Source organism: Miscanthus floridulus, chromosome 8, assembly GCF_019320115.1.
Source record: "Miscanthus floridulus cultivar M001 chromosome 8, ASM1932011v1, whole genome shotgun sequence".
Classification (NCBI taxonomy): domain Eukaryota; kingdom Viridiplantae; phylum Streptophyta; class Magnoliopsida; order Poales; family Poaceae; genus Miscanthus; species Miscanthus floridulus.
Window position 1 is genome coordinate 221,501,329 of NC_089587.1, and position 15,423 is coordinate 221,516,751.

At 43.0% G+C, this 15,423-nt stretch overlaps 1 protein-coding gene across 1 annotated transcript; it reads right to left on the reverse strand.

Moving 5' to 3' along the window:
- Window positions 1–1,116: 1,116 nt before the first annotated feature.
- On the reverse strand, window positions 1,117–6,606 carry LOC136478251 (cyclic nucleotide-gated ion channel 17-like). Its single transcript, XM_066476614.1, has 6 exons — window positions 5,451–6,606; window positions 4,009–4,221; window positions 3,610–3,896; window positions 3,155–3,266; window positions 2,779–3,015; window positions 1,117–2,339 (listed from the first exon to the last, which is right to left on the reverse strand). The coding sequence occupies exons 1-6, from the start codon at window positions 6,030–6,032 to the stop codon at window positions 1,665–1,667; spliced, it is 2,106 nt and encodes a 701-aa protein (XP_066332711.1). The 5' UTR covers window positions 6,033–6,606; the 3' UTR covers window positions 1,117–1,664.
- Between the last annotated feature and the right edge of the window lie 8,817 nt (window positions 6,607–15,423).

The following is a 15,423-nucleotide window of genomic DNA, read 5'->3' on the forward strand; positions in this document are numbered from 1 at the left end:
CCATCTTGAAACATGCAAGTCCACACCAGCTGCAGGAACTTGCAGCCCATCTGCTGAAATTTAGTTTTTTCTCAAAAAAAAAAAACAATCTGCTGAAATTTAGTGCATGTTTGGTTGGAGCTGGGGGAAAGTTGTCTAACCAAATCAGATGTCTGAGATTATTGTCTTTACCAAACAACTTTCTCAAGGTCTGAACCAAATAGACCCTCACAAGACATATAGGTCATTATTATCTAAAAAAAGCACATATAGGCAGGAGCAGAGCTCAGTGGAGACAATACTGGGCTTTGGCCCTGTTTGCCCGCGACCAAACTTTGAAGACAAGAGAAGCCTTAGACTCTGCTAAAAAAAAGCCTTAGACATTAGGAGTCAATGAGTGATAAGTGATCTATTTTATCACTTTTGTACTCAGTTCTCTGAGTGCGACAATCATGTCACCGTTGAGCAAAACTTACTCCCTTCTAAAGTTGATTAGATTTATAAAAAATATTAACAATACTTGTATCTTCAGATAATTTATTATAAAAATAGATTTAACGGTATATTTAATGATACTAATTATACACTATAAATATTAATATTTTATTATAAATATTTTGGTCAAAGTTAAAAGAGTTCGACTTCTAAAAAAATAAGAACGACATTTATTTGGGGACGGAGGGAGTAAACCACAAGGAACCATGACATCTCACTAGTTGTCAGACGCCACCTGAGAGGATGACACCTATATTATATTAGTTCTAAAACTCACATGTCATGGTGCTTCCTATGGAAATGGGACCCTTGCATTCATACCACTATTTTTTATCGAAATTATAGCCTTGCCCCTATTTTTTTTAACTTTATGAATTTACTCCTACATTTTCAGAACGGCACCATATCATGCCCTCTTAGCGTAATGATATGGGGGTAACCATATCTAAATCATATATGTGGTAATCCGAGCACTCCTTATGTAGCCAACTAAACACATTAGTTACACCAAACAAACCGCATGGTGCACGACCTGATGAACGAACTAGCAGCTTACACGAGCAGAGATCGTGTATGCTCAGACCCTGAGCCCAGGCAACAATTGATTGTAGTACAATTTCGTGTACTGTAGCATAAGCCATAACATATCGCAGGATCATTAGATTTGTACAGTTAACAAAAAATACATATAGCGTGACCCTGCTCAAAAGCAGCCACAGCCCACAGGTGCATTTGTTCATGACACAGCAGTCTGCTAACATTTTGCCAGAAGCCACAGCCTCATAATTTACAGAGTTCTCCACGGTCACAAACAATGTAGTCACACCCTTCAATGTTAGACGTTTATAAGTCTATGTAACGATGTATTCTTTTTCTTTTCTTTTTTCAAGAAACCTATAGGCACAGAGACATCTGAATATACAACATGAACGTAGCTACTAGTTAACTTACAACCATTCAATCTATACCAGTCAGTAGCTTCATCACACTTTGATTGAGATTCGAGATACCTTCCACACATCCACAGATGGGCTTTCATTGAAATTCAAGTTACCTTCCTCGCATCCACAGATGGCACCCAAGTTCAATTCACTGTAACTAGTTGGCTTGTAACCTCCTTCAAGAACCAAATAAGACTAATTCACAATAGTCAGCTATGACCACTGTACTTAGCATAAGCAAACACAACTCTAGTCTTCAGGTTCAGCTGAGAAATCTGGCTCATCTGGCTTCGTTAGCTTAGGCAACTCTTTCATGTTCTGAGGCACTTTTCTAGTCCTAGCTATGAATTTTTGAGCAAGACTATTCTTGGGCGGAGAATCGTCTTCTTCATTATCCACTTCGTCTAATCTAATGGAATTGAACGACTCCCTCATGCTCAGGTCCTTTGCCATCTTCCTCCTCTTGTACCGTCTCCAAGCAGCTTGGATGAAGCATGATGCCCATGTTCTCCAGTGGTGCGAGTAATACCGGAAAGTGTGTTGCAACTTCTTGCTGTGCAGCCGCCTGAACTGGCTGGCAACAAACTTGAGATCCTCGGCCTGGAGTGCAAAGGCCTCCACTTCTATCAGTGCCTTCACTGTCCGAGTGGATGATGGCAAGTTTGTAGTAGGCCTGGGGACAAGAGCCCATCCAAGAAGTTCCTCACCACAAAAATCACCAGGTTTCAGGGTAATTGAATTGAAGAAGCCAGTGCGGCCACCATTTGTTGTGGAGCTTTCCAATTTTCCACGGATGATGAAGAGCATCTCAGTCACTGGATCACCTTCACGGACAATGTATGTGCCTTTTGTGCACAGTGATGATACAAGACGCTCACAGATGGCATCAAGAAGTTGATTATCCATCTGGGAGAAAAATGGAACCTGCAGCAATGCGATACGAAGCAACATTACCATACAATTATGTAGAAAGCAATAGTATAGTGCAACTGTACCAGGAAGGAAAGGGTATGTATTTGGATTGCTATAAAATATGAGTGCGGATTGTCAGCAACATTAGAGTGGTGTACTTGAAAGACATTTCTTTTTTATAATGAAACTAGGGCCATAACACCCATTGTACCACGACATTTCTTAGCTACAAGTGTATCCTAGAAATGAGAAGCAAATCACCTAAATTTTCTCTCGTGACACTGGAACTATGATGCTCACTTCTGACATAGAAAATATACCACATAAATTCAGGGTTATTATGGTGATAGACAAGTTTGGTATATGCAGAAATGAAGTGGTGGTAACCATCATCCATAAGACAAGCATAGAAGTTTCAAATACATTGACAAAGGCATGTAAAAGCATTTACCCGTCGAACAAGACCCAGGCAAAGGTGGCGCTTAATGTCACGTCGAAGGTCTGCAGGCAGAGCTTGCAATATTGACTCTTCGTTCACACCCCTAGTTGCAAGCCACTTGTACTGGATAAATCGTCTCACCCTTTCCCTCAGTTCAGAAGGAAGTTGACGATGTCTCATCCATTCCTCAGTATCTCTTTGCTTTAATCTCCATTCCTCAACCCTCACAGTAATAGATTGCAGGTAGGTCTTGACAATAATCATCACGTTGTAAGATAGAAAATTCCAAAATAGGTTCAAATTAATACAATTTTCAAAATGATTATTAACGTTCACGTATAAAAAATGTTTACAACACAAAGCATGCAGTTAAGTGGATAAAAAGTACCTGCACATTTCCAATCAAATGCGCAAACAAGACAAGACCAAGTACCGCCAAGAATATACAATACAGTGTCTCACCAAGATAGGTACTCACACTAAGAGTCTGACCGTAGCAGCTGTTCGAAAATGAAAGCAATATATAGCACGTTAGCAAAAAAACATATAAAGTTATTAACTTAGAATTGGTAAAGTAAAAAAACATGAGAACGAAGACACAGTAAAGAACTAATGAATCAGGTAGAAATTTCAAAGCTTAAACATGAACTTGCAATTGCAAATTGAAGAGTAAGATCCTAACATTTTGTTGTAACACATGACAATATGTTGTTCTTGTCAAGGTCCCCAACCCATACAGTGGTGTCAAACAACATTTGGTTTATGCAAGGAACATGTAAAATAAGTTTCCATCTGGCACTCTAATTTGAACCATAATTATGAAAATGCCTGCTAAGGACATACCTTAAATTCTGCAACCCCCACCAGAGGGAATAGAAATACTTCATTGCAAAACTTTGAGCAGGGGCTTGATTAGACAATGCAGGCCCAAACATACCAAAATCAAAACTAATAGTGTCATCGCTAGCATTACATTGACTGAAGACAGCAGTTGTATTCGCCCAAGTAGCATTAAGTGTCGTGTCACAATCTAGGTACTTAATATGACAATCAGTTTCACTCAAGCAACTCGTCTTCCAGCAGAATGTCTGGCGATCAACAGATAGCAGATACCATAGTGCACCTAGAACCTGAAAGAACAAAGAAGAGGAACAAGAGATGAACAGTTTGCATCACATCTAACAATTAGCTACAACAAGATACGGAATGATGAAACCACTTAAGTGCATATGAGTATCATACATGACTAGCTATCAGATAGAGCACCATGTTGTATGCAGCCCCTTCCCAAGCAGTCTTTGCGACAACTCCAGTAGCTTTGACAATTTCATAAGTTAAGGGGAATATCAGGTACAATCTTGGAAGATACTGAGCAAGAACTATGAGCACCAAAATGTTATTGTTGTGCTCAGCAGAGGAATACTTTATGACTGGTATCACAAACCAAACAATAATCTGCACAAAAAGTGGAAGATGTGTAAGTTAAAGGTACAGTCCAAACTGGAAACAGATAAAAACGATAAGAGGGTTACATGCCAACGTTTTTGTATCAGGTTTCATGTCCATATGAATGGCTGTGTGTTTTACATTGGTTCGCCAAGCACTGTCCGGATCCTCTACCTTCATCAGGACTTGGGGGACCATCATTTTTAAACAACACAGGCAGAGTTCCCAAAGAGAACACAGAGAAATGGTTTTCTCCTTTAATATTTTGGCCTCTAAGGCTTGTATAGCTGAATAAAAATGAACTAGGACAAACTGCGTATTTTAACTAAAAGTGGCAGGGGCAATGCCATTCATTAAAAGAGAGCAGAAAAGGAGGCTCTAGGCTTTCAGTAGACAGATGTTGTACGCACAATAGGAGTTTCATATTTAAAAGCCAATTGTAGTAACTAGTAAGCTCATCAACTGACAAACTAACATGAAAGTGATATTTGAACGGTGTTCAGTACTGGAACACGAAAAAATATGAAGCGATAGGAAGTTAAAGTTTAGCTAAAGTACAGACGGGACATACAATGATATGTGTTTGGCAATGATGCAACAACGATACTAGTCAAACCGTATTGGAATGGATGTAGTTACCTGTTTCCAAAAGAAATAATGCATGTATCTATAATTTTTATAGCAAACCAGAAGTGCATTGGATGAATGTTTATCTCTTATAAGCTCCAAAATATCTAAGAGTGTCACTTAAATCCCATTTTTGAAAAATGAAGTTCGCTGTAAACCACAGTTGAATATGGCGCCTATTTAGCCAGAGTAATCTTTTATGGAATGCCTTCTTTTCAGATAATGAGGCTAGGATGGTAGAACCTGGAAATAATTGTAATTATATTGTCTTAAGTGTTACCTGAGCAGCATTAACAAATATCTATAACAAGTTCTTTAAGAGTTAAAGGGGGGCCGTTTGCATTGCATCAGAACAGCATAGAGTTATTACAATCCCAGGTTCAAGTTTAACATATATCTATACCTAGAATTATTAGCATATCTAGCATATTATCTGAATTGCAACTGCCCGGTGAGCTTTAGTAGTTTGGTTGTATCCAGACAATAATTGCCTAAAATAAGATCAAGAATAGCGAATACTCATGACAAACCAGCTTATCAGCAAGGATCATAAGTAGTATAGTATAATTACAACAACAACAACAACAACAACAACAACAAAGCCAAGTTACCTGTGGCAAAGGCAATGCAGCCGCCACATCAACAGCTAAGTCAGATCTGATATATTTGCACGCAATTTCCTTGGGATCTGTGACAAGGTCTCCTCTTCCAAACACCCTCAGAGTCGAGCTCGGGTTGATATATGCTGTTCTGAACTTTATTATGATGTGCAAGACATACAATAAATCGGCAATCGATCTGAAGAATGTAACACCGACGGCGAAACGGGTGTCTGTTCCCACACAGAATTTGGGGCTGCCGTAGCTGATCTTGGGCACATAGAAGTAGAGGGGGTCTATAAATAGCGCGACGAAGCAGGAGAAGAGGAAGATGCGGTTCCATGTCAAGATGAAGTCGCTTGACGGGTCAAAAATCTTGTTGTACCACTGCTCATCGCTGGCGACAAAGGCCCTGTGCTTCTTCGAGGTCCCCACGCTTAGCTTGCTAGCAGCCAGCGCCGCCTGCTTCTGGTGAATCGGTATGGCTGGCCTCATTGGCGATGGCCCCGGCGCATCAGCTGCTGACCCCCGAAAAATCCTGGAGACTACTCTGGTGCTGCTGCCCCACCACGCAGCGAACAAATTGCAGTCCATCGACGACTTGGAAATTGATTGCTGGCAAGCGTAGAAACGGAAGACCAGGGCGGAACTAGCCCTCGGAGCAATCCATCGGAGCGAGCTTCCTTACCAGCAAAGAGGAGAAATACATCCGAGCCCCGTGTGGATCTGCACTTCCGTGAGGAGGATGAAGGCCGCCGCGGCGACGGTGGAGGAGGACGAGCTAGGGGACGGAGCGCGAGAGAGCAACTGGCCGCGACGTGCTCCGGCGGAAGGAGCGTGGCGATGCGCAAGCGGCGCGCGGCCAGGCGAAGAACGGCTTCGCTTGACGGCGCTCGTGGCGGGCGCCGGGAGGCCGGGACGAGTACCGGGCCGCCAGCGACGTGCCGGGGACCAGCGAGGCGAATCCGGGATCAGGAGGAGGCAGGGGCGAGGTGGACAGCGAAGCGAGTCAGCGGAGTGGAGCAGAGCCGGCGGCGAGGAGTTCGAGGAAGGAGCGGAAACTCCCGGACCGGATTGGTGCGGATGCGGACGCTTCGCCACCGGCTTAATTACTTTGTTAGTCGCCGCTAATTGACGGGATTGGGGTTAAAACCTGGGGTTAGTGGCGCAGTTTTCACTGTGGTTAGTGCTAAGCGCGGACGGTAAATGGAGTTTTCCTCCGGGGACACGGCGATAGCCGGTAGGCGGCAGTAATCGCCGAGAAATGGAGTTTTTCGCTGATGGAAGTTGGCAAGTAGTCGCCGAGAGCGAGAGGGAGACGACCGTTCATCTATAACGGAGTTGACTTGGAGGGCTTTGGGCCTGTTTTGATCCATCAGGGCATCTCCAAGATTCTTTATATCTTCCCAATTTACATGAATAGAGATTTTAGTGAAAAAAAATACATTTCAATAGTCTCTTTAATTGGATATCCAAATATAGATATAATCTATTTTAGGTTTTTCGCTAGCCAAAGATAGAGAGCGATGATGTGTAACATCCCAGATGTTCAAAAACAGTTAAAATTTGATCAAGAGCATCATAAAGCATAACTATCAAGTAATGTTTCATTAATGCATTTTATGTTTCAATAAGAGCATGTCCATGTTGCACATTTGATGTTTCATGTGTTGCTTTGTAATGTTTCATATGTTGTCTAAGTGATGTTTCATTTATAGCTTCGCTATGTTGCATATATAGAGTTTCATATGTTGCATGAAATGTTGACAACAATACCTATTAAGGTTATTTGTGAATTTAAATATGTGAAATTTTTGGACAAGTAAAACTTTGTTAATGTTAACTCTATTGTTTAAAGAGTGCTCTATAATATGGAATAAAAGCTTGTTAAAATTTTCAATTCAAAATATGTTTAAACTTGAGCTTAGAAATTGAATTCAATGTTGTTTTCCATACTTAGCCATTTCTTTCTAAGTCAATGAAAAGCAGTGTTAAGTTTAATTTTGGGGGAATTATTAAATGAATTTTCATAAATAAAATTTGTCCAAACTTGTTCTATTGCTTGGTAGAATGATTGACCTTTGTCATCATGTAATTGGTTGTTGTGTTTTATCATTGTTTGATCACTAATTAATTAGCCAAAGTTTGCTAATCAAACTGTTCTTCTCAAAATCCTAACTAAACTTTGTTTTTAGTTTCAAAGTGCATGCTTCGACAATCAAAATCTTGCAAACCATCGAGAGTTTGATGTTGGTGCCTTAAGCAAAGATGGAGATCAAAGGTTGATGAACAACTTTGCTTAAGGGATCACATCACGCTTAGTAGAGAAATCGGGAGATAGAGATAGTGGAATTGGCGTGGTCAGGCCGCTACAATAGGTCGGCAACAGCTGCCACGCAACAGCTTGCCGTCGACACCGCCGTGATCATTTTCGCTGCTCTCTCGCACGGGCACGTAGCTGCTTCGCCTCGATGCTTCGCAAGCAGGAGCTCGACGTCCAGAAGTCGCGCCTGCGTTCTTATAATGCCAAGCCGGCCACCGTGCTCGCCTTTCCCTCTATTCCACCGCCGACGTGCGCCTCTGCTTCACCGACGCAATTCGTCGTGCCTACTCGCCCTCTGCTTGATTGCTCGCGCGCGTAGTCTCGCCTTGCCGTTGCGCATCCGCTCAACCCACTCACGCTACCTCTCTCCATCAGATTCACCCTCGGCGACGTTTCCCACCGTAATGACCTCGCCATGGCCGTCGTGGTCACCTCGTCGTGGCCAGAGCATGTCAGAGTAGCTTCCTTCCTCCTAGCGCTTGTCCTAGCTCCCTAGTGATGCAGTGATGCTCACCAACTTTTTGTTTTAACCTCTATCGCTCAGGTCACGTGGGAATGTCGCCGTGCCGTCGGTCCGCGTCATCGCCACCACCGGTAGCCGCCTCTGTTCCTTCCTCGCTTCGCCTGCACATGTTGACTAGTCGTGGTGAGTTTCCTCATGCTTACCAAAAACCTAGCTAGGCCGGGCTCGCGCCAAAGTACCATGTCCGACGCCGCGCTGCCGTGTCGAGCGCCGCTGGGCTGCCATGGTTGTGGCCGTGCTCAGCACAAACCCTAATTCGATCAACAGGTATGTAGGATCTCTGGTTAGCCTAGAAGGAGGGTGAATAGGCCTGTTGAAACAAAACTTGAACTTTTGTTAAATTCAACCCGCGGCATAGCCGCTCTATTCCTACGGCACTACGTGATGCGGCAATACCGAGCCAGACAGCGGCACTGCCGCATCTGCAGACAACTTCATGATGTAATTCAAAATCTATAAAAGGAAACTTGGATCCAATAGGTTACTGAGGTCCCTGCAGGTATATTAAACATAGATCGACAACAAGAAGTGGTAGGAACACCACACACAAGTAGATCGACCTCAAACCCTAGTAATTACCTCAACAACAATATGAATCACAAGAATATAAAACAAGCACAAGGTGAAACAATGATTTATCCCATGGTTTAGCTCGCCACTAAGGCTTGCCTAAGTCCACATTATTGAGGTTAGCCACTAAGGCTTAGGACTTTTCAACCCTTCCTCGTTCTTAAGTCAAGAGACTTAACTCTTGAGATGAGGGGTGAGTTTACTAGCTGCAAGAGTTGGTTACAAACTTCCTAGGGTTACCACATAATTTGGCAAGCTCCCCCGGGCAATGCTCTAGCCAGCTAGGACCAAGCTCCAAGAGTAACAAACACAACCATCGGCCAAAACATAAACCAAGTGCTCTTTAGAGTTTGGAAATCAGTGAATCTGCTCTCTAATCGAGTTTGGCACCTTTTTTCTCTCAAGGGTTGATGGAGAAATCAATAGAGAAGCTTAGGAGTTCAAGGTCGTCAATGGAGGAGAGAGAGAAGCACTTTTCTATTTCTGCACAAGCTGAATGGTTGAGGAAGAAGAGATAGACATTGGGGAGGAAGGAAAAAGGTATAAATACCCCCTAGCCCCCAACTGTCACTTAAGTCATGGCAGTGCCTCTCTCCATGTGTGGCACTACCGTACCAGGCAAGACAGCAAGGGTAAGAGTGAAGTGCTGGCTGTCTTGGCTATGAAACTGAGGATATATGTGTAGGATTAAGCACTTGGTAGCATATGTTAGCTTAAGCATTGTGTCCCCCTTTATAGTACGGCTCTTTCTATACTCAAATTCAAAATATAAAAGAATTTAAACCTTCTTTGAATTTGAAGCCATCAACATTTGTAATTTGGGGGCTCCTCCGTTTCATATAACATCCTCGATTATAGATTCCCTACTTGTTATCTCGATAAATCTCATTAGTCATCTAATTGCGTGGTCATTGTAGAGCCTCAATTAGAGCTTGATTGTACTTTCAATCTCTTCATTTTTGGTGATTGATGACAACCCAATTAGAGCTTACAAAAGATAAGCAATAAATACTGAGATTTTTGAGCCATGGGTGTAGAGCCTCCCTGAATGGAGAATTTGAATTCTCAAATTGGCATAAGAGGCCAAGATTCACATTTTTAGAGAAAGTGATGGAGCCCCCTACATCCATGCTCCTGTGGGGTGCAACACACTTATGTCAAAAATATAGCCATGATGCAACTGACAGTTCATGCACAATAAGATAGTTGTGATAGCTGGGTGCGGTACTACTGCTCGTTAGCCGCAGCACTACCGGGCCTAGGTGTGGCACTGCTGCACTTGCTGCAATAGCACAGATAAGAACAGGCACCACACAATATGTAACACATACAAAGAAGTACATTCTAGCACAATTATATCACAAGCTACAACACAAATTAATACATGTCCATATCCCATGCATATAGAGTACTTAGGTAGTATTATTACACATATAGAGTTTTGATCGCCTCTCAAACTCTCAACCTAGCGAAGTCTACTCTCAACGGATAAGAACATGAAGCTCCTACTGCAGCAACCTCTCCATGGCGTCAAAAAAGTTATTGCCCCTCTAATTTTCTCCCCCTTTAGCATAAAGCACCAAAAAAGAAGAAAAGAAAAAAGACCAACGAACTCACTCCTTATCTTCTTGGATGTTCTTCCAATTGACATCATCGCCACCAGCACCTGCAGCAGCCTCCTCACCACCACCATCATCATCATTGTCGGAGGACACCACCGCCCTCCCTTGACGATGGGTGGTCGAAGTGTGGTGCTTATGCCTGGTGCTCCTCCTCAAGGACTGCAAGGTAGAGCTCAACGTCGTGTGAGGGTCAAGCTTTGACTGCTCCTGCTGTTTCTCCTCCTCCTCATCCTCTAAATCCGTGTCGGAATGGCTAGGGAGGTTATCAAACCTCGATGGTGACTGAGCTGGAGGAAGGAGTGGTAGCCCTACACGCTCTCTAGCCTCTTAGTTGGCCTCATGGTTCTTTAACCAGTCCTTATATGTGGTCCTCGCTGCATAGGTGCAAGTAGTGAAAATGGCCTTGATCCATTTCTTAAACTTCTTCATCTTTTTGTCCTTGCGAGGCCTAGAGCAAGAGGACTTAGGCACGTCTTCAACTAATGGAGAGTGTCTCACTACCTTGCTAGCACCTAAGGCTTAGGTTTTCTCAATCTTATAGATGGTGTGAAGACCATCTTTGTCAAACTTGTAACCAGTGACCCTCTCAATCATAAACATAAGATAGGGGGCATAGCTCATGTCACATAAAGCAAGGGACATTGAACCTATCACCTCTAGGAGCAAACCTAGCAAGCACATTTCTTACATACCCATTAAGATCTAAAGCTGCTCCATCCTTGGAATTGATAGTGTGCCTGATTAGGTTGTTCAAGATATAGTAGTAGCTTTGCAAGCCACTAACCTTGCCATCTGCACCTCTCCTATCAATCCACATGTATGCAATACCGTGGATCTCAGCTCTAGCCTCATCATGGATATAAGTGAAGCCCCGCTCCTCCTCACCAAAACCAAGGATCTAGATGAAAGTCACAAAGTCAATCCGATAGTGTCGTCCCTCAGTCATCTAGTGTATCTCATCAGTATAGATGTCACAGAAGAAGGTAGCATGGAACTGGGATAGCACTTCCTCATTCCAATTATACTAGAAGCTCATGATGTCAGTGAGGCCAAAAAGCTCACAAGCCTTGATTACTTTGTTGAATTCAGGCTCATTCTTCTCCTTCATTTCCTCCCAGTCAACATACTACATCTTGATAATCTTGGACTTCTTGGAGTTGAAGATCACAGAGGCATAAAAGTTGGAATAAAACTCATTCCAAAATCTATAGTCGACCCCCCAAATCATTTGGCTGCTCAAAAGGATTGTTCTCATGTACATCTTCCACCATCTCCTACTTTCCCGCATAGTTGAGCACGGGATGAGCACGGGTGTCAACTGAATGCCTCACGATCACCTCCTTAGAGTACTCTCTCATATAGCCTCTGTCAAACTCCTTATGGTGAGGAGGAGTGCCTAGGCAAGCACTAGGAGGAATGGTGCAGCTAGCCCTCTGCAAATCCTCCTCTTCTTGGATCAATTGCTCTCTCCTCCCTCTATCTCTGACATCCCCTCTTGCTGCTGCACTACTACTGTCAACTACTGTCCTACCATGACCACGATGAGGGGCTTGCTTGTCACAAGGCTTGGTCAACTTCTTCTTCCCCCTTCAGTCATCTTCACCTCCGGAGGCATCTATGCACAATCATAGAATGAAATAAGAAACTAGTTTAATGGGGTGTAGAAGTTAGCCTATAAAACAAGTTAAGTAATCAAGAAGAGTCAAGATACAAGCGAGGGAAGCAACCGATATGGCACTACCACTAGGCATGCGGCACTGCCATGTGGTAGAATCGCCCGAAATAACACACTTACGGAGGTGCTCGTCTACCACTAGACACTAAGCACCCCGAGAGCGAGCTATATCAGGCGAATTCCGTCGAGCACACCCCAAGGGAGAGCCTGAATAATCCACATTTTTCCCATAGGATCCAATAATGAGACAAGTTTACATTACTTAGTCCATTTCATACATCCAGAGTTCTTAAAAATATATTATTACAGTACCAAATTTAAAGTGCGGAAATTTAACAACGGAATGAAAAGAAACATCTATCGATAATATATAAGGATCCGTCTATGCCCACTAGAAGAATCCTTCACACAATGGCTACTCCTCAAGCAGTACCTGTAACAGGGGTAAATAAACCCTGAGTATACAATGTACTTGCAAGACTTATCCGACTAGTGAGAATAATTTCCTAACTCCAAGGAATATAATAAGCTTTATGGTTTGTTGGGTTCTCTTTTGCGGAAAGCAGTACTAATAGTAAATCTTTATTTATGTTATTATTAGCAGTCATGATTAATTCATTATCTAGCCATTCTATGTAAGCACATGTTCTACTTTCAAGTAAGAGTTGAGCAAACAGTTCCATTTCATCACCTTTCAGTTCTTACTACGGTGCTAGACTGTAGACAAGCCGTACCAAAATGCCGGTGATTCGTGAATCAATGTGCCCAGCTCGGTACCCCAAAACACATGCTCCACTTGTACTCCAGGCACAAGCAGAACCAACCCATCACTCTCCTATCATGGGGTTCAGGTCCCCGTCTAAACTTGGACTCCAAGCCCTCGTTCCTGAGTCCCAGACTCAGTATGGTGCTTAGACCTCCACCATCCCCGCCTTCAATCAGTCAGTTTAGAAAGAGCTGGAACCCACAACAAGAGAGCAACAAGCCTTCTCTATGCCCATACCTAAGTATGTGCTCGGGATAATAAGTCTGTGACTTACCTAGAACCTAATGCAACGGCCGATCCTTAACCAACACAGACACGGAAAAAGTGTAACTAAGTTATGCCCCATTGGCCGTAGGACATGACCTGTTACACTCACCAATACCCATACCATATCCCTGCTCGGTCTCTATTTTTCCTTTCCACCTTTTTATCATGAGTGATCATAATAATCACCTATTGTGAGTAACGGCAGGTTACTCACGCTACCAAAATCCTGAGCATCGTAGCTACTCGACCTATACTAAGACTCATAGGTAAGTTTATCTATGCATGTCATTTCCATAAAAAGGCCTATAATGTAAATGCACATCATATATATACTAAGTGATCATTCAAAAATAAGGGTTATGCACCGGGGCTTGCCTTGGGCAGGCAGTGTTTCAACAAAGTCAGCAACTGATGACTCCAGAGTTCCCCCCGGTATGAGAATCTCCTCCTCATACTCCTCAATGATCTCCTCGTACTCCTATTCGCCCATAGGCACGAACTCTACCAACACGAACTCTACCAACTTGTTATCTATATGCATGAAATAATGATACAATACTTAGTAATACGGCACTAGCAACTCTTAAAATAAAATACAGCTATCAGGCTACTAAGCTGGCTCTACCGACTAAGATGCTAAGTTACCTTTTGTTACCACTAACAGGTATGAAACATTGCATGCATTATCTTAGCAACTAAAGGCATTCCTATTCTTAATATCGATTTACTCTATATATGATAAAATAAGGAGTACTAGCTACTCTATTTATCAACCAACTCTAGGGCTACCAAAATTATAGTGAGCACGTAATAATCTAATAAACCTACTGTAAAAATTTCATGGCTAAAGCTATCACCAATTTGCCACCAAAATTCTTACAAATATTAAGCTAAATAATACTAAGTGTTCCTAAACGAATTAATGATTCTACCATTATCACAGATAACTATAAACTAACTACACCAACAGATAGATAACATTTTATGAACCTAACAAATTTTGTTTCACTATTTTTAGACACCTATAAAATTTACTATGATTTTCCAAAGATCAGCTCAAAATTAAATTAAATAAACACTTACAAATTCCCTAGAAAATGGAAAACCAAAATCCGTCCGCGCGGGTGCGTGGCCCGCGCACGCGCAGCGTGCGCACGCGTGACCCACTAATGTGGCCCATGCAGGTCGTGGCCCAACCGCACAGCATGGCCCACGACGGGGAGGCCCGCACGCGCCGGTCACTTATGTGAAAATCCCCTTGACCTACCAGTGAATCACTGTCGGTGCGGGACCCACAGGATACCCCGCAAGGAAGGGAGAAGATCTAGTCTAACCAGGATTCTTCCCCTGTAATCTTAGTAGTAGCATTATTCTGTAATCCTACTAGAAACTCTCATTGTAAACTGACTAGGATTCTGACCTCCTGACTATATAAAGGAGGGCAGGGTTCCTAGGGACGGGGGATAACGCAACACAACACTTTATAATCAATCCAACGCAAAGGCTAACGTCGACTGGACGTAGGGTTATTACTCGATCAAAGATTGAGGGTCTAAACCAGAATAAATTGACTATCTCTTGCGTTAACTATCGAGCTCCGCATACGCTGAAGCCTGAACATACTGCCCCAAGTACTCCCATGGCAGGCTATCGGTGGTGAAACATCGACAGCTGGCATGCTAGGTAGGGGCTTTTGGCGACTTTGCTTCCGAGAGCTCGATGGACCTCGACAACATGATCTTCTCGAAGGGATCAACCTTCATCTTCGATTCATGGATCTACAAGGCAGGCGACGATGGCAGGCTCCAAGGCCGTCTCCTCGAAGATTCGGATCATCATCAGGACTTTTTCATTTCGGCGACAACGACAGATTAGCTTGTCGGAATATTCGCGCAGCTCGTGATGTCCAATCCAACTCAGATTTCACGACTTCACGCATCCGATTCAAACTCGGGCTCCGCTTCTAAGGCGGAGTCTTATCCGAGTTCTTTCAGAAAATCAAGTTATTTTTCGACAGGGCTCTAGAACACGACATCAACCTATCAAGAATACAATTCGGAGTACACTCAGAATGCTCTAAATAAGACAGATCCTTTTTCGTTAGGTCTTGGCAACATGGCAACGTCTTATCAGGCACAGCTTGAAAGATCTCTTAATCCAGTGCTTGGAATACCACTGACAGGAGCTTAGAAAGGTCTCATACTAACCGTAACATCTCAAGACTGCATCATCCACTGGC